Source organism: Gymnodraco acuticeps, unplaced genomic scaffold (assembly GCF_902827175.1).
Source record: "Gymnodraco acuticeps unplaced genomic scaffold, fGymAcu1.1, whole genome shotgun sequence".
Lineage (NCBI taxonomy): Eukaryota > Metazoa > Chordata > Actinopteri > Perciformes > Bathydraconidae > Gymnodraco > Gymnodraco acuticeps.
The window spans coordinates 4764454-4787705 of NW_022992126.1; the positions used below are offsets into that span (position 1 = coordinate 4764454).

General features: G+C 41.4%; 1 protein-coding gene across 1 annotated transcript; it reads right to left on the minus strand.

Annotated features, from left to right (window-relative positions):
• Positions 1 to 20939: 20939 nt before the first annotated feature.
• Positions 20940 to 22654, minus strand: LOC117537997 (zinc finger BED domain-containing protein 1-like). Its single transcript, XM_034203469.1, has 3 exons — positions 21759 to 22654; positions 21360 to 21609; positions 20940 to 21212 (listed from the first exon to the last, which is right to left on the minus strand). The coding sequence occupies exons 1-3, from the start codon at positions 22652 to 22654 to the stop codon at positions 20940 to 20942; spliced, it is 1419 nt and encodes a 472-aa protein (XP_034059360.1).
• Between the last annotated feature and the right edge of the window lie 598 nt (positions 22655 to 23252).

Here is a 23252-nt window from a genome sequence, read left to right on the forward strand (position 1 = left end):
GAAGACTCTAAGAGACTTTTCAATCTCTTCTGAAAGGAAATTGGAGCACTGGGGCGGGTTGGCTGGTGGGAATGGTTATCATACAATTTGTTTCCATGGCAGAAAGGTAGTTTTAATATTTCAACTCCCCGATTGGGGTATTATGCTTCTGGACTGCATATACGAGCTTCTACACAGCTTCCTCTTTGCAAGTGATATCCCTCTCCAAAGCAGTGAATATATTTAGAACTGAAACCTATTTCTGTGTTGAAGTGGGGCTTGAGTGTTTTGTGTGGAATATGTGTATACCAGAGTATCCATATCAGATACAGAGTATGTGATTATTTTTGCTGCCATCCAAGAAATGAGAACATGATTCCAGGCTTGTTCAGCCTTTGCGGATCTTGTGTCTTGGCTGAAATAATTAATTGTTGAGGCTTTGTGTCAATAAGAAATGGAGAGCAGGGTGAGAAATAAACGGCTGTAGAAAGTATGAAGTTAGAGGGAAACACAGATAGAAAGAGGAGTTTTCGAATGTGTTAACCTATCCTGCTGTAATGAATGTGTGCCATCTGTCACTGCACCTCTATTAAAATCTCCTTCAGCGAATTCCCGATCGCACTACAGACATACACACTCACACACTCTCCCAGCACTTCTAATTGCTGCGTGGGAAGCCACCTTTGACATCCTCAATCAGACCTTCACACTTACGCGAGCAGACACACAAGCTAGTGTGTGTGCGTGCTGCTCACAGAGACACGAATACACATACGGAGAGATGCTCATGTACAAAATCTAAAAAAACGTCATCAAAATCTAATCAAGTTCATACAGTGCTGCATGACTGTGTAAAAGTGCAGAGACTTGGCTGGTGAGAAACCAATCATCTAGTGTGTTTGTGGAGCGGTGCGTCGGATTGAGCTAATGAAGTTAAGAGAGAGGTTTGAGAAAGTGTGGGCGGAACATCACATGCACTTTTAATTAACTATTCTCCTGTGATGACAAGGTACTAACAAGGCCAACGGCACTCAATCCTGCCTCGGGAAAAGTGTTTGAATGTTGCATGTCGGTATCAATGTGCGTGTGTGGGTGTCTCTGAATGTGTGTGTGTGTGTGTGTGTGTGTGTGTGTGTGTGTCCGTGTTGATTCACAGCACCTCCCCCTCTTTCATGCTCAGTGCCTGTGTGTCAAGAATTAGTGGAGATTCATAATTGCATGAAAACTAATTTCATCTCTGAAAACCCTATTTAATGGCTCTCATTTTATTGCCTTATCCTCTGTGGCTATACATTATGTGAATTAATGTTCTTTTACATATAAGTTCATGCAGAAATTAAGCTTTTCAGTGGATAATAGTTTGAATAATGATGTCTTATAATACATTATAGCCTATCTAATATTCAATATTAGGCCCTGCCAAATGACCTTCAATAACAGCTTATATCTTAAAACAGGAATTGGTTCATATTTGTGATGCTGTTAGAATGTCACTGTGAGGCTGTGATTTCAGTCCTCTCCAGCATGTGAATTAACTCGATATGTTTGGAGAACTACAATGTGACATCCCTATTCAGGATTTTTTATTTTCTTATGAATGGCATAACATTTAACATCCAATCTAGGAAATTAGTACAAGGCAGGTAGGCTTGGTGGCAGATTATCAACCCAACGTACGATTGACACGTATATTTTCTTAATCACCTCAAGTGTACTCTTCTTTGGCCATGCCATAGTTTGGGTTTATGGGCCAATGGCTTGAGATATGTCTGTGAGATTTTAGCTTGAACCCAAATACAGTTGGTGGTGAGGTGAATTTAGTTTCTGATGCTCACAACGTGGAAAAATTACATTCAGAAAATGTTATAATAACCTCTCTCTTAAAAGTGCCACAGCTACTCTGGATAATCCAGATTCAACGTTTTTAAACTCTGCATCCAAGTTATTCACTGCTATGGGAATATAGCTTTCGATAGAGATGCTGGATTTTCATCTTCAGGATTTAGAATTCCATTGTGGGAGCACCTCAAACATTCTTTGAACCAATATAATTAGTTAAACTTGGGTGGACCTAAACTTTATATTGGTACTTTTCAAAGTACTAATCTAGTGTAAATGTCCATAACCAAACATCTCCACAAGTATAATTAATTAAATCCACAGTTTGTCATATTGATAATGTTGACTATATCATGTTGTCAAATGGATTGTAATGTAAGTACTGTACAGCAGACCTCCGTAATACTGTGCCAACTGAGTAATGCAGAGATGTGCCTAATTGGACTGTATGCAATAAGCGGCTGTGGCTCAGTGGGGGGGGGGGGGGGGGGGGGTGCTGGACTTCAAAATCAGGGGATAGCAAGTTCAGCATGTTGTTATGTCCCTGGGCAAGACACTTTGCTCCTGTGGGGATTGTCCACAGTACTGAATGTATGTAAGTCGCTTTGGATAAAAGCGTCTAATAAATGACATGTAATGTAATGTATGGTAGGCAGGCATGGAGGACACATGAGTAGGAGTTGTCATAGAGGGAAAGAAGTAAAGTAACAAGGATATACACTGAACAAAAATATAAACGCAACACTTTTGTTTTTGCTCCCATTTTTCATGAGATGAACTCAAAGATCTAAAACATTTTCTATATACACAAAATAACCATTTCTCTCAAATATTGTTCACAAATCTGAAAAAATCTGTGATAGTGAGCACTTCTCCTTTGCCGAGATAATCCATCCCACCTCACAGGTGTGGCATATCAAGATGCTGATTAGACAGTATGATTATTGCACAGGTGTGCCTTAGGCTGGCCACAATAAAAGGCCACTCTGAAACGTGCAGTTTTGCTTTATTGGGGGGGGTCTGGGGGGGTCCGAAAACCAGTCAGTATCTCGTGTGAGGGGTAGCATTAGGGTTAGGGTAATGTTGTGAATCGAGTGGCCTGTGTTCGTCGTCAATAACATACGCCTGCCCATACCATAACCCCACCACCACCATGGGCCACTCGATTCACAACATTACCCTAACCCTAACCCTACCCCTAACCCTAACCCTAACCCTAATCCTACCCCTCACACCAGATACTGACTGGTTTTCGGACCCCCCCAGACCCCCCCAATAAAGCAAAACTGCACGTTTCAGAGTGGCCTTTTATTGTGGCAGTCAGTATCTGGTGTGAGGGGTAGGATTAGGGTTAGGGTTAGGGGTAGGGTTAGGGTTAGGGTAATGTTGTGAATCGAGTGGCCATGGTGGTGGTGGGGTTATGGTATGGGCAGGCGTATGTTATGGACGACGAACACAGGCCACTCAATTCACAACATTACCCTAACCCTAATGCTACCCCTCACACGAGATACTGACTGGTTTTCGGACCCCCCCAGACCCCCCCAATAAAGCAAAACTGCACGTTTCAGAGTGGCCTTTTATTGTGGCCAGCCTAAGGCACACCTGTGCAATAATCATGCTGTCTAATCAGCATCTTGATATGCCACACCTGTGAGGTGGGATGGATTATCTCGGCAAAGGAGAAGTGCTCACTATCACAGATTTTTTCAGATTTGTGAACAATATTTGAGAGAAATGGTTATTTTGTGTATATAGAAAATGTTTTAGATCTTTGAGTTCATCTCATGAAAAATGGGAGCAAAAACAAAAGTGTTGCGTTTATATTTTTGTTCAGTGTATATTCTTGTTACTTTACTTCTTTCCCTCTATGACAACTCCTACTCATGTGTCCTCCATGCCTGCCTACCATACATTACATTACATGTCATTTATTAGACGCTTTTATCCAAAGCGACTTACATACATTCAGTACTGTGGACAATCCCCACAGGAGCAAAGTGTCTTGCCCAGGGACATAACAACATGCTGAACTTGCTATCCTCTGGTTTGAAGTCCAGCACCCCCCCACTGAGCCACAGCCGCTTATTGCATACAGTCCAATTAGGCACATCTCTGCATTACTCAGTTGGCACAGTATTACGGAGGTATGTGGTATGTGGATCACGTCCAAACAGGTGGAAATACCCACCATGAGTCGGTCTTTAAGTGAGTTGATGAGGAATCTGGTTTAAATGTCATTTCTGTATCTTTCCTGTGTCTTCTGCTATGATTTTGTTCAAATACTAGCTCTCATGTTAAATTCCAACCCATTCTATTTATTTGTTTTTTTACGTTGTAAATACACAAAGTCCAGCCATTTCCATTTGTAGCCCACAAAGCCAACATTGATTTTCCATTATGTATTGATAATGGGAAATTGGTGTTTTGTCTCTTCATCAGCAAGTCAAGCTGTGTGAGTGAGTCAGAGGAGAAAGAAAGAAAATGGAGTAGAATCATTTTTGTTCAAATTTAAGCCAAGAAAAAGAAAGCAGTTTGAGTCAGCCAAGTCACGTTGAACAAATGTTTAATTGGAAATGTGCAAAGAGTTGATATTAGTCTACAGGCTCTGACATCATCACTCCCTGCAAGAATACATTAAGCTCAGCCCAGCAGATAATTAGTCCATATACATTAAAATCACATATTTGCTTGAAGAAGACGGTCTCTTATCAAATGTTATGTAGCGTAACAAGATGATGACATGCACTGTAATTACTGTAATGTGCTAGAGTTTAAAACCAGAGCTCAGCAGTTTTAATGCAATTCATTTTAAAGGCTTGACTTCCATTGCTTTTACGTTTAAATATTTCTCTAATTTATCGGTGGATTGGTTGTTCTTATCTGTCTTGTGAAACAAAACCACAGTGAAATTCCTATTAGACGAGTAATACCATTAAATATTTACGTGAATGGGCTGTGAGCAAGTAAAGCAGTTATTCCTATGCACACCAGAGGATAGACTCTTAGATATAAGGCCGTCCCGAGACATTTAGTTTGCTTGCAGCTCTCAAGAATCACAAACCTTGTTGTGTGCACTGGCTTTTGATGTGGCACTACGAAGAATATACTCTTGTTGCTAACTGATGCTACCTTATGTAAATAACACCATCAGAAGCATAAACCTCAACAGAGAAACTAAATGTAACACTGCTTCTATTTCTAAAAAGTGAGGGGGGAAATAGAATAAGGATGTTTGTGGTGTGCTGGGGGACCAGACTACATAGAGATAAACTCTCTGTGTGTTGGTATTCAGCTTTAATACCAAACCCCACAGGGAGTGGGAGGTCAACAATACAACACAACACAATATTCAAGTTTCTTCTGAAACTTGAATATTTCATTACCTGTGCCTGTCTGAGGAGTGATGATTTGTTTCGGATGTACTACTAAAATCGCTAAAATATCTATCACTTTTGGAATTTCAAGTAGGCTAGTTGCGGAAGGAGGGTAGTAATACATTGTTATTAAAAAAAACAAAAAACATATTCATTGGTTTAACAAACAATTAAAGTGGTTTATTTAAATTATGCAAAAATTATCAGGCTACTATCTTGATCTAAATAAAGGGAGAGTTTCTGACTGTTCTGAAAATGATCTGTTAAATTGGGTTCTTTGCTGAGAGGACACAAATATTAAAAAAGGTATACAAATAATAAAGTTGCTGTTTAACAGACTGCTTTGCACATAAAACATAAATAAATGAAAAAGCACTATTGATGTTATGAGTTTAAATTGTTAGGTTATCACTGTCATCATTTATCATCATGAGTTCAGTCTTGTCCATAATAGAAGTTCACAAAATGCCCAATTTCTGTTAATGTAACTCACAAAACTAGAAGATAAAGACAAGTTATGACGTTGTTATTCGTTTTGTGGTATTCATTGTAAAGGAACACTAATATCTGTAGATTCCCACACAACCTTAGTCTTTGAATTTGTCATGACATCTGCTTACTCCACAAGCAAATTGTCATGGGAGAAAGCTAGATCAGAGTAAAAAAATGTGAATAAAATGTGTTGGCGTACAGTGTGCATATGTTTGTGTGTGTGTCTGATACTGATACGTAAGACTCACAACTATGCCTTTGATATTAATGTTTAAATCTGTGTGATAAATTCACGTTAGATCCATCTCTTTCCCAGCAGACACTGTTCCCTGCGGGTGTTCAGAGCTCCAGTGTAATAGTCAGATGTTTTGTTAATATCTCTGTCAAAGGTGTAAGCATGTGTGTGTTTTTGTGTGTGTCCACTCCAACAAACAATTGAGACTGGCCTTTTGTCCTGTGCTGCACACTTCAAAACTACACATTTCAACACTTACCTTTTCATTACTATCGACTTTATGTTTTACAATATCAACCAACGACTATGAACCTCACCCTAGCCTCGAGTCAATTCATAAAACTGCAGTGCACTTTATTATTAACTACTTTGTAAAAAGACAGGTCTCTGACAGTGCATTATTTCTCACATTTTATACCTTTGCATTCTAACTGCCTTAAATCAATGGCAGATTTATAATGAGGAATATAAGACAGCGGAAGCATTAAAGAAATCTCAGACTGCAGGATTTGAAGGTATTGCAGTAAGATAAAAAGAGGTAGTGTGTCAGGACCTCAACACAAACTGATGGACCCAAATGCACGACCAGAGACAAAGTCTTAAATGTAAAAAAAGTATCTTTAATTTCAAAGATCAGGAAATTCCTTTTAACCTGTTAAGCCCTGAGCCTGTTTTTCAGGTCTCAGGCTCGAAAATGACATTCCCAGAACAAATGACTATATCTTCCCTTCTAAAAGGTGTAAATTAATAATCTTTTTTCTCAAAGCAATGATAAACCTGTGAGTTGGATGTAGAAAAGTCAGAATTAATATAGATTTTTTTAATTTTAAAGTAAATTCAGACTGAACATAGTAAAAAAATGTAAATGATAGTGTCTGTCCAAAAAGAAAATGACTTACAGTATAGTGAAAACTACCCTTGTGTGATGGGATAGTAGACTAAAAGCTTTAGGCATCCAAACTATAACATATAATAAGTACCTTGTATCAAGATTGATGCAAAACAAGTGACATTTGATCTTTTTAGACAGATTTAGAAAAAAACAACCTACTTGGGGTCATTTGGGTGCATTTTCCATATCTCTGGCCCCCCTCGGTCGATTTTGATGATTGACATCTCTTTTTAACCGTTAGAGCCAATAGAATCGAGGGGAAGTTCCTAAAATCCATCTAAACATTACCCATTGATGAATGAGTGATGCACAGCCAGAATACCCCGGAACCGGAAGCTGCAATACACTCTGGTGGCTATCATTAGCAGCTAATATGAAATCTCCGTTTTTGACATAAAAATGGAATGATGGATTATCAGTAATCATTTCAAAGTGACACAGACACATTGGATTAACCTATGGATTAACCTTCAGCATCGTTTTTATCGTTTTAATGCTATAGAGAGGCGAAGTTCCTCCCTTTCCGGGGGACCTCCATGGGACCTTATTTCGGAAAAAGTATATATTGAAGTCTTTGATTGATTGATTGAAAAGTTTATTAACAGCTTGTATATTGGGTACAGTACAGTACAGCTCAAAACATACAATTATTAAGGGGATGCAGACCAGAGAAAGACTTTCGTCTTGTTTACATCAGGGTCCCCCATTTCCAATTCATCATATCATTTAAGACATATAAGACATTTTTGACATACAGATGGCTTATTTACAATTTACATACAGGTGGTTTTTTACATACAGATTGCTTATTTACAATTTTCATTTTAGATTTCGTTCTAATACATCCTAACCGGACATTTAAGACATACCAAGTCTACAGATATACAGTTAGTAACAGAGTCTAAAATGCGAGTATATATACATAGTTGGGGGGGGAAGCTGTCCATTGTACGACAGGTTGAGATTTGTACCATTACCAGGGCCAGTTTTGCAATGCTCTCCCCCGAAGGTGCTCTTTAAGAGAGGTTTTGAAGGTAAGTATAGTTTTACTTTCCTTTACAGTTGTGGGAAGAGCGTTCCACCTTGATGTGGCATAATTGCGAAACGTGTATTCCCCCTTTTTTGTGCCTAATCTGGGTTTCACATGATTTGTGGAGTTCCCTCTGGTGTTATGATCATGGTATTCCTTGACCTTTGGGAAGAATTTTGACATGTACATGGGTACCATAGAGGTGTAGTGGATCTTGTAGACCAGGCCCATTGCAAGTAGCTGTACTCTGTCGTCTACTCTAAGCCATCCTAGGTTGTCAAAGTGGGCAGAGGTGAGGTGGGTTCTAGATGAAAGGTCAAGCAGTAGTCTGACCAGTTTATTTTGCGATGTTTGAATTTGTATTTTTAGCGCCTTGGAGGTGCTATGGTACCATGACGTGCAAGCATAGTCATAGTACCCTTGAATGAGTGCTCCTGCCAGAGTTTTCAGGGTGTTTTTGTTTACCAGAGAGGAGATCCGGTATAGGAATCTAGTTCTTTGATTGACTTTTTTTATTACATTGGATGCCATTTTGTCACAGGATGTGTTTCGAACCGAAGAGAATGGACTCTGTTTTACCCAGGTGTAATGATAATTTATTATCGGCGAGCCAGGTGCAGATTCTGCCGAGCTCGGAGCTGAGGGTTTTTTCAACCTGCAACCTGTTCCTGTCAGAGACCAGCAGGGCTGAGTCGTCCGCGAACAGGAACAAGTTGCAGTCACATGCTGATGACATGTCATTTGCATAAATTAGGAACAGTAACGGACCTAATATGCTTCCTTGTGGAACACCACAGCTCACTGGGAGGGGGGGGGACAGAGTACCGTTTACCTCCACCATCTGTTCTCTCCCCTCCAGGTAGGACCGCATCCAGCTCACCGATAGTTTATCAAAACCAATTGCTTTTAGCTTGTCAATCAGAATGGGGTGATTGACAGTGTCGAAAGCCTTTTGTAGGTCCAGCATCACCATGCCGCAGTACTTGCCCTCGTCCACCTCTTTTTTGATGTGGTCGCTCAAATAAAGAAGGCATGTGTCAGTGGAGTGGGATGTTCTAAAGCCAGATTGAAATTCATAGATTAGTTTCTTTTCCGCGAGGTACTTTTCGACCTGTTCATATACTATTTTTTCCATGACTTTCGAGATGGAGGTAAGTATAGAAACAGGGCGGTAGTTGCCTGAGATGGCGGTTGCTGTGTCTCTGAGGAATTTGGAGGGGATATTGTGGTGGCCAGTGGCCTTGTTAGGTTGTAGGGCGCTCAGTTTAATGAGTACCTCTGCTGTTGTTACCCTTGCTAGACTGAAATCATCTTTGCGTACCCCTAGGTTTTTGTAGTAGGTCATGATGTGATCTACCCCAAAAAGCCCTGAGTGGGAGGGTAATTTATTTACAAGAGTTGTGGCTATGTTTGTGAAAAAAATGTTCAAGTACTTGGCCACATCCAGTTTGTCTGTGATGAGCCTGTTATCTGTCTTTATGTTTAAATTAGAAAATCTCGTTTTGAGTTTTTTACTGCAGCCAAGCTGGTTATTGAGTAATTTCCAAAGTTCACAGGGTTTATTTTTGTTTTCCTCAGTTTTGACATTGATGAAATTCTTTTTGGCAGTTTTGATCATGGAGCTTACGTCATTTCTTAGTCTGTTTCTTTCAATTTTTAGTTCAGTCACGTGGGCCTGGAGTTCACTGCTCGTGCTTTTGGAAAGCATTGACTGACGTTTATGAAACTCAGAGAATTTTTTGTCTCTGGTTTTCATGGCGGTCAGTATGCCGGAGTGCATCCACGGCTCAGCGCGATTTTTTATCCTGGTTGTTCTTAGGGGGGCCAAATCATTGAGTATTGCAGTGAATTTGTTTTTGAAACCAAGCAATGTTTCTTCAACTTGTGTACTTGAGTACCACTGAGCTCATCTGACCAGTCCAGACTCTCCAGTTCTAGGTTAAAGGCCTCGCCAGAGTAGTTTTTGAGGTCTCTAGATATGACTGTTTTGTGACAGCCGGCCCTTTGTTTTAGCTTTTTGCGGGTACAGAATATCATATAATGATCACTTAAACCGCATGCTATAACCCCTTTACTGGAGATCCTGGACCTGTCAGAGGTCAGAATGAGATCAATGGTAGTTTGTGTTGTTTCACATACCCGGGTGGGTTGGGTGATTAGCTGGCTGAAGCCGTGCAGATCACAAATCCTACTGAAGGACTTGAAGACGGACGTGTCTTTACGTTGCATATCCGTGTTCCAGTCTCCAATAATAATTGTCTCTACATCCCCCACATCAGCCAAACACCCATCTAATGTATCATAAAAGTCACTCTGTTCCGGTGGTCTATAGATTGTCCCGACTATTACAGATTTAGCATTGTCAAAAATAATTTCAATCCACACAGATTCAATATTTTCATGATGCAGGTCAGTACGGTTTTTGAAATTGGTGTCTTTATGTATGTACATGCGGACACCACCTCCATTCACGTTCCTGTCCCTTCTCACTACAAGATCATCTTCAATTTCAATCTCTGAATCTGTAATGGAATTGTCCAATTTGGTCTCCGAAAAGCATAATATGCTTGCCTTACCGTTCATGAATAGCTGCCTGAGTTCAGCCAGTTTGTGTCTCAGGCTGTTAGTGTTCAGATGAAAAATATGTAGTCCATTTTTGTTGCTTAAATGCACAATGTCGTCAGCTTGCAGATATTTGTCTTTGTCCGTTACAGCAACCGGCTTGCGGCCTGCCGTGGTGTTTGGAGCGGTGGGGTGGTGGGGGGAGGGAGGCTCCGTTGTAGCTTTAGCCGTTGATATGCTAGCAGGGTGGCTAACAACATGGCTAACAACATGGCGGATATTTGTTCCCTCGGATCTCGGTTCTCTTCCTCTCGTCACTGCCTCATGCGTGTCTGTCTGCCGAGGCGTCCCCGGGGGAATGTCGAAGTCTCCGTTTATTCCTCGGTCTCCGCTGTCTCCACGGTCTCTGTTGTCGTCGCGTAGTTGTTGCTGCAGCGGAAGAGATGCTAGTTGTGATGCTAGTTGTGATTCTAGCTCCTCGAGCCTGCAGGACTGGCTTCTTGTCTGCACCGGGCCCGGATTCAGATGGATGTCTCCCGCTAACAATAAGACCAAGACGATCATACTTCTTCGGTCTAGGTTGCCTGACGGGGGTAAGTACTTTCACATCGGATTTGCAGTTAATAATGCATGAATGCTTGCACTTCCAAAAGCGAGGTGTTTCCTTTCCCAGCCGTTGAGAAGGTAAAAGTCATTGTGGTTCATTTTATCCCCACTTTCATTACTCTCCTTCTCTAAGTGATGTTGCCTCATTGATGAGTTGAGGTAGGAGTCCATAATCCATAGTGTCAGGAGGATGAAATATGTAAAAAATCGTGAGGAATAACCTCCAAAGCGGGAGCTCTCGAAAATGCGACCACTCATAGCGAAACCGGATGCAGACAATGGCGAGAGAAAGATTATCTTTCGATCCCGTTTGAATTGTGCCACGAATTACACATATGATGTTTGTCAATTTAAAAGATAATTTTGCAAGTCAAAAAAATTAAAATGTATTGTGTCGTAGTTTTACTACTTCTTTAGTAGAAGTAGTTTTTTGTGTGAAACCGCTCAATGAACTACATCTTCCGTCTCGCATCACACACCAAGACGGCCGTCACGTTGCACATTTAACTTCTTTCTTTCAGAATGAGGCGAAAAGTAGTAAAAGAGGTGAAAATCACTACAAGTCCGGGCATGTTGAGAGCTGTACATACACACACGGGCAGTTAGTCGGATCCGTAAGAGCCAGCATGCGGGACCGGGATTCTGGGATTTGTAGTCTTTCTAGTTGCGTATTTTTCATAGTCTTATATTTCAACAGTTTTTACGACAAACTGTGAGTTTTTTGACATGGAAATTATTTTTTAAGATTGACAAACATCATATGTGTAATTTGTGGCACAATTCAAACGGGATCGAAAGATAATCTTTCTCTCTCCATTGACTTCAATACATAATTTTTCCGAAATAAGGTCCCATGGGTCGGAAGCAGATGGGCGGGACTTCGCCTCTCTATTGCACACGACTTTTGATCAGAATAACAGCTAAGGTGAGACGATCTCCCGTGAATGCTCCGTAATGCTACGTGTTGTGATGCCTGTGTTTGCTTCCCCTGTCGCGAGTTCTGATCGATCAGTGATTATACAATAAAGCTAAATAATCTGTGGAACCTCAGCTTTAATCTGATATCTTGTATGTGCAGTTACGATAAATTCTAAGGGTATTTTTACCTTGAGTTCTGTGCTAAGGGCTCATTTAGACGTTTCTTGTGAGACTTGTGCTTTGTTTCGGTAAAAATGGTTCGTATCTTCAGTTAGCTGAGTTTCTTACCCTTAAGTAAGTATGACACATTAATAGGTTTTTAAATATTAAGATGCCCTGACACAGTTTTGTGAAAAAATACCCCGCAGCCCCCTGTACAGGGGGCTCTCGGGCTCACAAGGAGGAAAAACTATGTATAACAAAAAGAGAACATAAGAAAGAAACTCAAGGCTACAACATTAACAAAACAACAAAACTTGACATGAGTGAAAGCGATCTTTTCTTAGCTGAGGCTTGGCACGACCATTCAGGGAAACAAACAAGACAAACTGACACAGGACAGGGGAGAGTCAGGACTACTTAAACATGAGGTGAGTGGGAACAGGTGGAAACAATCAGGGGCGGGGCAGACACTGATGATGGTGGGAAAACACACAAGGGGAGGAAGAAACAGGGCCTGACATGAAAGACAAGAGGTAAGTACAAAATAAAACAGGAAATGACAGACAAAATACATAAACATAACTAACACATTTGACGAGACACAACATAGAGTTGTAGATCAAAAAGTACAGTCTTTATGTTGTAGCCTTTTTCCCATGGAAGCAGCTGGAAGAAACTATACCCATTGCATGGGAATGCATTCTTCATAATATCATAACACACATCTAAAAAAATAGTTTTACTGCAGGTTTTGAAATAATAAAAGGCTGGTAGAAATTAAGTGTATAAAAGAGTGGACCATGTTAATCTATTACTTTGACCAGCGGGGGCTGATATATTAAAGTCTAAGAGCCAATGGAGGGGTTTAATTTCCTTTAATCATCTCTAGGGCAGAGTGTATTTTGGATGTCATACTGATGAGGCCTTTGATTAAGCAAGTTAAAGCATTAATCATTACAAATGACTCTGTTAACACCATCGACAGTATAGTCTTCCCATGCAACCTTAAAATGAACCCTAGTAGCTTTGATAATTCAATTAACCTGACATGCACATTTATGCTAGGTGCTTTAAAATATGATGTGACGATGCAGCCACTGGGGAAGTAAATACCATGTTATGCTCCAGAACTACTGTGCTCATGTGTTTACACAGACAGATGCCACCATGTTGATGCAATGTCCTGTGTTCAGTGCACATAGGGCGGAGGCATCATAAACACAGATTGGTAATGTGGGTAATGCTAGCTTCACAGCCAGAGTTTTGGCTGAATTGGTCTGTGTATCTTTGCCCACAGATGCAACCACAACTACAACATCAATTTCAAACACATTAACCATAATGGACATCTTGGTTTGGTTTTGGGCAGATGAATAATGGCTGACTGCATCAGCTGTACTTTGGTTTTACTGCTTGTGAGCAACACGGATGCTCAAAAGCTAAACTAAGTGGTTGAACACAGATACAAATGTACCTGCCATAAATGAGTATATTAACATTGTCATTGTCTGTGTTATTTAGCTGACTTGATTTCTTGCTCATACAGTATAGCTTCCCTGGCATTTAGTGCATCCTACACAGAGGTGGACATATATATATATATAATATATATATATATATATGGACATAGCAACATATGATTGAATCAACGTGCAGGGCTTAATTTGTTTGATAAAGATCTGATTTTTAACAATGACTTTACCCGTTATCAATATTACATCTCCTGTTCCTATTTTTGTTGATTTTGATGTATTTAAAACAATCATATAATGACTCCTTGCACAAATTAGCCTATAAATCTTCACAATTGTGTGTGAGAAATGTAGAAACTCATACTGACTATACCAACTGCCCTTTTTTGGTTTACATTGTTTTACGCCAATATCTAGCAAGGAAATCAATATTTTGCTTTTGTCAGGCTCAGATCACCACCCTCTTTGCACAACTTAATTTGGGTGAAGTTATGATTTTTAACTTGTTGGAATTTCAGTGGGGTTGATGCAGCAGCAGGCAGATTTGATATCTTATTCCTGCTAAACTGTACAAAAGTAAAGCTGCAGGTCTCTTTCCCTTCACCTAGAAACTAGCATTCTATGCCCTCCACTTTTGAGCGTGTCTGTTCAGCTGTCTAAAAGATATGCTCACTGCACTGTCAATACAGTCACACCATAGCATCATAGTCATCTAAAGCCTTTTCACATACATGTTTGCTTGAGCTAAACGCAGGAATTGAAGTCCCTTGAGGGACTCCAAATGTAACAAACTGAATGCTAACAGAAAAGTACATAAACACTTTGAAAACGACCTGAGCACAGTAGTGGCTTTGAATACAAATGTTTATCCTGCAACAAAACCAATTGTCTGGGGTTTGAACAAGCCAGCTGTGTTTTTATTTAACTTTTTTTTTGTGTGGATCCATGTGTGTGTCTGGTTTTGTTTGCTGAATTATGGCCTGCAGTGACAAAATGACATCTTTTACCATTCAGAGAATTTTCCCCACGGGCGATAGCGATTATACACAAACACACGAGAGACCTAGATCCATTCACACACACACATTAACACACACGCCGTACAAACACATACAAACACACACTTACGTGAAGCTGACTATGGACATGTTTGACTGAGGGGAAATTAGATACTATTTCTGCTCACTCAGACAACAGTGTTCCTTTTAACTCTACGGCAGAAACTATCTCAGCAATCACCTTGAGATGGAGCCTGCAGATAAGGCTAGATTAGATGGGCATGGAGATGTGGGAGGGATAAAAGTCTTTAACAGACAGCGAAGGATCTAATTAGCACAATGAAGATTTCTACCGTCTGGCTGAGTCAGCCGCGGTGTCATCAACCTTTTGTGTCGATGGAGGGAAAGTATTGTCAGGGATAGAATTCAGGGTGTTTAAGGAAGTTGCAGTGGGAGGTAGACAATCAGTGTGTGTGTGTGTGTGTGTGTGTGTGTGTATGAGAGTGTGTTTGACACAATCATTCACCCAAATACTTAAACAGATTATTTATTTTGTTTAAAATTACCATTCGCCCACATAAACAACTCTGCCTATGTGGGCTTGCTTGCATTGTTATTCTTATGAAAATGTATAATCATACCTTGAGGTTGGACACAAAATAAACATATTTTTGTGAGATTTCAACCATGGAAAAATGATAGCATACAGTGGCGCCTGTATACTGTATGTTAAACTCTTATGGTGGGTCACAATACCTGGCAAGTATTTTTTGAGCAGGAAAACCTTTATGGCACTATACAATGAGTTTACAGTAGGTCAAGTGGTTTGTTTTGTGTTTTGGCGTGAATATGTCCGTCATACAATTGCTTAAATGTTTATATATTTATTTGTTGTTGTTGTTTTGTTTAATTCATGCATGCATATGAAAAAAAGAGGCAAGCCTTTCAAAACATGTGAACTTTAACCCAAATGCCCCAAATTACAAACACATATTTGACACCAACATTGAACGTTGATATTTTTCGAGTGATTATTTTCTGGTAGATAATTTCATTTCTTTCAATGGTCGGCAGGTGATTGACAGCAGGCACAGCGTAGGTGTGAAAAACTCAACTCTCGATGAAACAGCAATAACACAGCAACTATAACAAACTAAATTAAGGCATCCTGTTTAATGTGATGGATCACCAGGCACAAGCAATTTTCAAGTCTACAGAAGTTATTTCTCAAACAACACAACAATGAATGCTATTATTTCCCCTGCATCTTCCTTTGAAACAAAACAAGCAATGATATCTTTCCTACATTGCCTGCACCCACACACCCACATAAATAAGCGGGGAGAAAAAGAGCCAACAAGATAATTAACAGACGCATAAAAAAAGACATTTTAGCTGAGGTAGAAAGTGTGGGAATTAATGTAGTCAACAAGGGTTCTCACGAATCCATTATGCTCTGCCTCTACTCTTTAAGAAAACACACAAATATATTTAATTTACACCTGTAATTATAATAAACCAGGCAATGTGCATGTTTTAATAATAAGATGGGAAATTATCCTTTGGAACTGAACTTATGAGACCATACACAGTGATGTAGGGCAGCAGTGCAATGTGCAAGTTTCAGCGCTGAGATAATAAAAGGGGTATTATTCTCTTGAACTGAACTTATGAGACCAAGAGTCACATACAGGGTTGCAGGGCAGCAGTTATATAAAATGGTAAGCCATATAGTCATCTATGAGGTTTGACGTATAGCACAAGCATCTACAATACATTTAAACATGGTATCTATTGCCACGCTGCATTACGGGGTAGCAGAGGACACTGCATTCAATATAAGACAATCGCTCATTTGCCCTGCAATTAATCATGGTCAGCAGGCATTTCTAATCCTTCAAAACATATTGCTGCAGACAAAAACTGGCAGATATAGTCAGTTAGATTAAATATAACATTACATTCCATTTTCATTTCATAAACAAAACCATTGATCATTGTTGGTGTTCTTGATGCAGTGTTGATTGGAAATGCAATCAATTGAACTGGAGAGTGAAATGCTATTGTAGACTAGCACATTTATGCTACACAGAAACAAAATGGACGAAACATAAACAGCATTCCTGTTATGCAATTTTTCTATTTGCATCAGCATAAATGTAAAAAGCAACAACACAAACACTAGTGAATTTGTCAACTTATATTGATAGCATCTTTAATTGCTGCTATCTTACTCACACAGATAAGAACATTCACCTCTATAAGCAAATATTAGGTGCACATTTTCAAGAAAATACAAGAATCCATAAATATATAAAACCCTAACCCTATATATCATTGATGTAAACACAGTCTGCCTCCTCATATCTCTATGTCCTGCGGTCGCCTGACAAATGCAACAGCTTGATCAGGGATGCCACAATGCTGGAGTAAGTCTCTGTAAATATATGAGCACAACTCTCACTGATGTTGGTGGGTTTGTCTGAGTCTTATTTTATCTATTTTATTTTCCTACAATCTTCATCAGCCAGAAGCAAGCTGGGTAGTGGAATAGCTTTAGGTCCTTGGTGGGTGAGCTCACCTCATGGCTCGTCCGTGACCGTCTCCTCCCCAGGTGGTCACTCCATCTTCTGTGGCATTTGTTCCAACAGGTCTTGGTGGTTAGATGATGCCGTAGGCTGTGAACATTAAAATGTCCTCTCAGCTAGAGATATAGGTGTGTTGTTGATAGGGCTCTTTTACAATTTACTCCATTTCCCAAGGACAAATATCCTTCTGTTATTTTGATTATAAAAAATCAACCAGCCAATGCAAAAGAAGCATAGGAGTCATTGGCTAAACCCTAACCCTTCTTTTATAGGGGGAGATGCGAACCAATGGTACCTGCTCAAACTACCCCTGTGAAACGAAATCAAACCATACATTTAAATTACCGTTAAAGACAGCTCAATAAACTGAGAAGAGGTTTCATATTGGGGCTTGAACTATGTTCCCAAATATAAAAATACCACACCCCAAATATTTTATTAGGTGGATTTCCCAAGTTGTAATTCTGACCATCCGTGTTATGACACAGGGTCCAAATATGCTGCTCAGTGTCTTTTGTACAAGCCAAACAAGAAAGGGAACACACGGCCCGTCTACACTACAGGCGTCAAAAAATGCTTTCAACGCTTCGCCCATTCATTTGAATGGGGTGACGTAGGATATTTTCAAACTTCGCCGAACTGCATTGTGGGTAGCATGGCAAGGCGTTGCAAGCATCGCGAGCGTCTATCGCTTTATATATACAGTCTATGGTCTATCGGCGTCAAAAGTTGAACAATGTTCAAAAGTTGAACAATGTTCAACTTTTGAGGCTCGATGCTTGCTCGATGCTTGCGGCCCGTCTACACTACAGGCGTCGAAAAAGCTTGAAGCTGGGCGTGTCTGAGGCTTGGCGATTTTTTGCGAGCAACGCGACCAACAACCAATCACATGAATCTCCCGCCCCCGACATACAAAGCAATAGCAAAGTTAAAACGAAGTAAACTGGATATAAAATCCCCAAACAGGCGAAAACCTACCAGTTTCATCCACTGTCTCTGCCACCTCCCTCCATGCCTCGCTCCTCCGGTTTGTATCCCGGTAGATGAACAGAGACTGATCATACAGCACCGGGTGATTCACTACCGCTATAATGAATTTTCCCTCCATTTTTTTGAATATGAGGAAATGACCTGCGTGGTCTCTCCCAGCATACACGCGGTTTGATTGGCTAGCTTGTACTGGCAGATTTGAATAAACGGGATTTCATTGGCTGACGCCAGCTTCGAGCAAGCATCGAGCCTCAAAAGTTGAACATTGTTCAACTTTTGACGCCGATAGACGCTCGCGATGCTTGCAACGCCTTGCCATGCTACCCACAATGCAGTTCGGCGAAGTTTGAAAATATCCTACGTCACCCCATTCAAATGAATGGGCGAAGCGTTGAAAGCATTTTTTGACGCCTGTAGTGTAGACGGGCCGTTGCTCGAAGCTGGCGTCAGCCAATGAAATCCCGTTTATGCAAATCTGCCAGTACAAGCTAGCCAATCAAACCGCGTGTATGCTGGGAGAGACTACGCAGGTCATTTCCTCATATTCAAAAAAATGGAGGGAAAATTCATTATAGCGGTAGTGAATCACCCGGTGCTGTATGATCAGTCTCTGTTGATCTACCGGGATACAAACCGGAGGAGCGAGGCATGGAGGGAGGTGGCAGAGACAGTGGGTGAAACTGGTAGGTTTTCGCCTGTTTGGGGATTTTATATCCAGTTTACTTCGTTTTAACATTGCTATTGCTTTGTATGTCGGGGGCGGGAGATTCATGTGATTGGTTGTTGGTCGCGTTGCTCGCAAAAAATCGCCAAGCCAGCAGTGTTGCCAACTTGGCGATTTTCTCGTTAAATTTGGCGGATTTCCAAACCCTCCGGCGACTTATTTGTGTCAAAAGCGACTAAAGACTAATCTAGCGATTTATAATGGTGTTATTAGCGACTTTTCTGGTGTTTGGAGACTCACATTGTTCTGCAGTTAACGAGCCGCGGGTGCTGCCGTGAGCCCCGCCTCCCTCCCATAGTACTCACAGGCGCTCAGACTGACAGTTGCCTGGCCGCAGCAGAGCTGCTGCTGCAGTCAGAGCAGAGAGGAGACAACCACACTCCCCCGCGTTGAGACTGCAAATGAATTGCGCATGCGCCAACTGCCAAGCCGTCCTGGTTTTGAGCGGGATTTAAATGTTGAATGTAAATGTTTCTTCACTCACTTTCACACTATAATAAATAACTGCCTTTGCTTTGCCTCACACAGCCTCAGTCACTCAATCATCTCGTCCACTGTGTGTGTGCCTCTCTGTGACAAGCTAAACATCATGGCACAGTCTAAATTGTATTCTCAAAAATACAGAAAGGAGTGGGAATCAAACCCTGAGTATAAAGGATGGTTGAAGCCATTTATTGGAGATGACACACGGGCATACTGCCTTTATTGTAAGGGGGATTTATATGCCAAACTGTCATGTTAAAACCCCAAAACATACTCAAAAGGCAAAGACATTTCTGATCTACTGTCGTCTGGATTTAACTCCGGTGGTTTCAAGTTTTGATCCTTGAAGGGTTGGGAACGTTTTTTGCCTACAGCCGCCATTACATGATATGCAAATTAGGCGATGACGTCATTTCTAGAGATGGGCGAGTCATGATTCATCCGGATCATTAACCCGGATCCTAGTAATGAGCCGGTCGTGACGAGTCTCCCTCTCGATTAACCCGAGTCCTTTGAGTCCTACACCTGATGTGACGTAACAATTAAAACTATAAATTGCGTCACTCTTTACTCTCTTTATAACGTGTACAATCACATTACAACGTTGTTGTATCCAGAGATCCAGCAGACTCGTCGCCATGCACGAATCAACAGCAAATTCAGCCCCTCCTCCGGCTCCCGCGAGAGTCCCGTGAGCCGTGAGTGAGCCGTGAGTCGTTGGACTCGCGGGAGCCGTGAGTGAGCCGTGAGCCGTGAGTGAGCCGTGAGCCGTGAGTGAGCCGTGAGTCCGCAAAACTCTGAGTCTGCTGCGACTCGTCGAGGGAGCCGTGGGACTCGCGGGAGCCGTGGGACTCGCGGGAGCCGTGCGAGCCGGAGGAGGGGCTGAGTCTGCTGTAGATTCGTGCATGGGGACGAGTCTGCTGGATCTCTGGATCTGCTGCCTGCTATATGTTATGGCTCTGAGTCCTCGTAGGCTACTGGTCTCTCTCGATCATTGACCTGGATTCACGGATCCCGCGATTTTTCCGGCTCTAAATTAAGTTTCAGTGTAGACTTCTAACAAAATGGTCATGTTGTGCAACAGTCTCCTCAGGAAATGCAGCTATTATTACAGGAGACTCTCCTGTAATAATAGCTGCATTTCCAATAAGGAATCGGATCTTACTTGGAAACTCGTTTATTTTGAACATGGCACACAAAAAGAAACAAATTATAGAACATTTCAAAACAGTTAGAATATATAAAATGTAATTATACAATTATTATTATTAAATGAAAACACAATTGTGCAAAATTATCTTAAGTACAGGAACATATTAAAATAACTATATACATACAATGCAAAACACTTATTTTTTTAAATGCACACACAAAAAAATCAAGCATATCTTTTGCCAACAACAAATGAGAGAACAATGTGCAAATCAGTTGGCATATAGGCTAAGATTTTTTATTTTTATTTTTAAATTAACACAATTGTGCAAAATGTGCTTAGTACAGGAACATAATCAAATAACTATATACATAATGTGCATTGTGCAAGTGCATTATTTAAGTGTGTCACTCACAAGTTGGCATTAAGAAAGACAAGCTCACACACTTTTGAAGGGCTGAGCCTGTTCCTCCTGTCTAATGATCTGCCCAGTTTTCGAGAAAACACGCTCTGAGGGGACAGATGTGGCCACAATGCAGAGCCTGGTCTTCATGACTGTGCATATATTTTGGTACACCTGGGCTCGAACTCTCCACCATTCCAGGGGGTCAGCCTTTCGGGGGATAAGTGGCTCTGCCAAGAATCCCTTGATCTCCAGCATGGCCCCAGTGGTCGGGTTCTGGACCCCTGGCCTCAGAGTGGTCACTCGCTCCTCAAAGTCAGCCCAGAATTGAGGCACTGGCTCACTTGGAGGATTCACAGTTGTGCCACCCTCCTCCTCCTCCTCCTCCTCCTCCTCCTCCTCCTCCTCCTCTGTGCTGGGTAATGTTGGTGTTGCCGCATGTGTTGCTGCTCCCACCACTCTTGACACAGTTTCCTCTGCGTTCCTTTCAATCACAAAGGCATGCTTTTTGAAGCGAGGGTCCAAAAGTGTAGCTTCAGCAAGCACTCTGACCCTTTCAATTTGCCCAAATCTTTTCTCCAAATCTGCTGCAAGGAAATTAACCATCCCTTTGACAGGTTCGTGGGTGGAGGGGTTTCTCTGCCTGTGGGCAACAATTCTCTGGAGCCCCCGTGCCATCAGAATGGCTTTTGAGCCTGTCACAAACCTGTGAAAAAATAAATAGTCATTGAAATTGTGTTTCTTGCAGTTGCAGCCTTCTTTACTAATGACCATCAGGCCTTATACTAATGACCATCAACACAGCATATAATGTATGAAAAATGTAATTCATAAAATTGCGTTATTTTTACATACCTCTCTGAGCTCATCTCCACAATCACCTCTTCAAAGGGCTTAAGAATATCACACACCTCCTTTGTGATATCCCATTCCTCGGGAGTTAAGGCTGGTAGCAGTGGATTGAGCAGTGCCATTGTGGAGACAAGAGGTTCCTTGATTTCGATGGCACGCTGCATCATGAAGTAGGTTGAATTCCACCGTGTGGCTACATCCTGCTTCATTCGCAACTGGACCTGCCCCATTTGTAGTTGCATTTCCCGAAGCTTTGCAGAGGCCACTGTGCTTCTGCGCACATACTCTGCGATAGATTTGACCTTCAGAATTAAGGCCTGGATTTCAGTTTGGTGAACTGAAGATCTGACCGTCAGATTCAGCAAGTGAGCAAAGCATCTCACATGGTTCCACTTCAAAATGTCATTCACGGCCTTGACAATGTTGCTTGCATTGTCAGTGACACAGGCTGCAATTTTATCTTGAATGCCCCACTCTTTTGCAACCCGGCTCAACTCTTGCGCCAGATTTTGGGATGTGTGCGACTCTGCGACAACAAAACAGTCCAGTAAATTGGATCTGAGTTTAAAGTCAGTGATGTAGTGGCATGTCACTGACATGTAGCTTGTTGTTGTGTTGGAGGTCCAGCAGTCTGTTGTCAAACATACAGCAGGAGCAGTCCTAATCTGCTCTTGGAGTTCAGCTCTGACCTTTTCGAAAAGGTTGGGCAGCATCCGCTTTGATATAGTGCCTCTGCTTGGCAGCACATATGATGGGTCCAGTGCCGCTGTGTATGCTCTGAACCCCCTGTCTTCAACAATTGTGAACGGTTGAAAATCAGTGGCTATCATTTTAACCAAAGCCTGGTCCACTTTACTCTGCTGCAGTGGTTGAATGGGCCTGTTTATAAAGCCTCCCATAGTGGTTTGTTTTGGCCTTTTTCTGGCTGCTTGTGGTGCTGTGGTGGTGGCTGTTGCAAGTTGAGTTGATGTACTTGCCACACCTGAATCTGTGCTGGTTGATGCCGTTGCAGATGTTGTCGCTGCTGCTTCTGCTGTCCCTGTTGTTGTCTGCTGAGTGTCTGCTAAAAGTGCAGTGGGGTGCTTAGTTTTTAAGTGCCTCCTCATATTTGATGTGCTCCCTCCATGAACAGATATCAGGTTTTTGCAATACTGACATCTTGCTTGTGCCTGATTTACTCCAACAAAATGCATCCATATATCACTTATTTTCCGAGTACTCATCTCCAACAAAAAAATCCTCTTATCTTTAGCAAATAATCCTCAGTCAATGTCACTCTCTCTTCTCTTGTCACTTCTGTCTGAGGTGTTTTGGGAGAATCTTGATAGTGGGGGATGGTTGGTGACAAGTAGGGGGAGGGGGACTACCCCTAACCTTCCAATCAGAAAGGTCTTGACCCCTTGACCCAATAAGGTACACTCTTCAACAAATCACCACTGCAACAACTTCACTAAGTATCTCCACCCATGATAAAATAACTTTGAAAAATAAGAAATT

Bases quoted from the DNA above. Each gene is read 5' to 3' on its own strand.
- LOC117537997 (XM_034203469.1), bottom strand. From the start codon at position 22,654: ATGGGAGGCTTTATAAACAGGCCCATTCAACCACTGCAGCAGAGTAAA. The intron at 21,610-21,758 runs GTATGTAAAAAT...ATTTTTTCACAG, and splicing joins GTGGAGATGAGCTCAGAGAG to GTTTGTGACAGGCTCAAAAG. The intron at 21,213-21,359 runs GTGGGAGCAGCA...GCTGACTTTGAG, and splicing joins AGGAAACTGTGTCAAGAGTG to GAGCGAGTGACCACTCTGAG.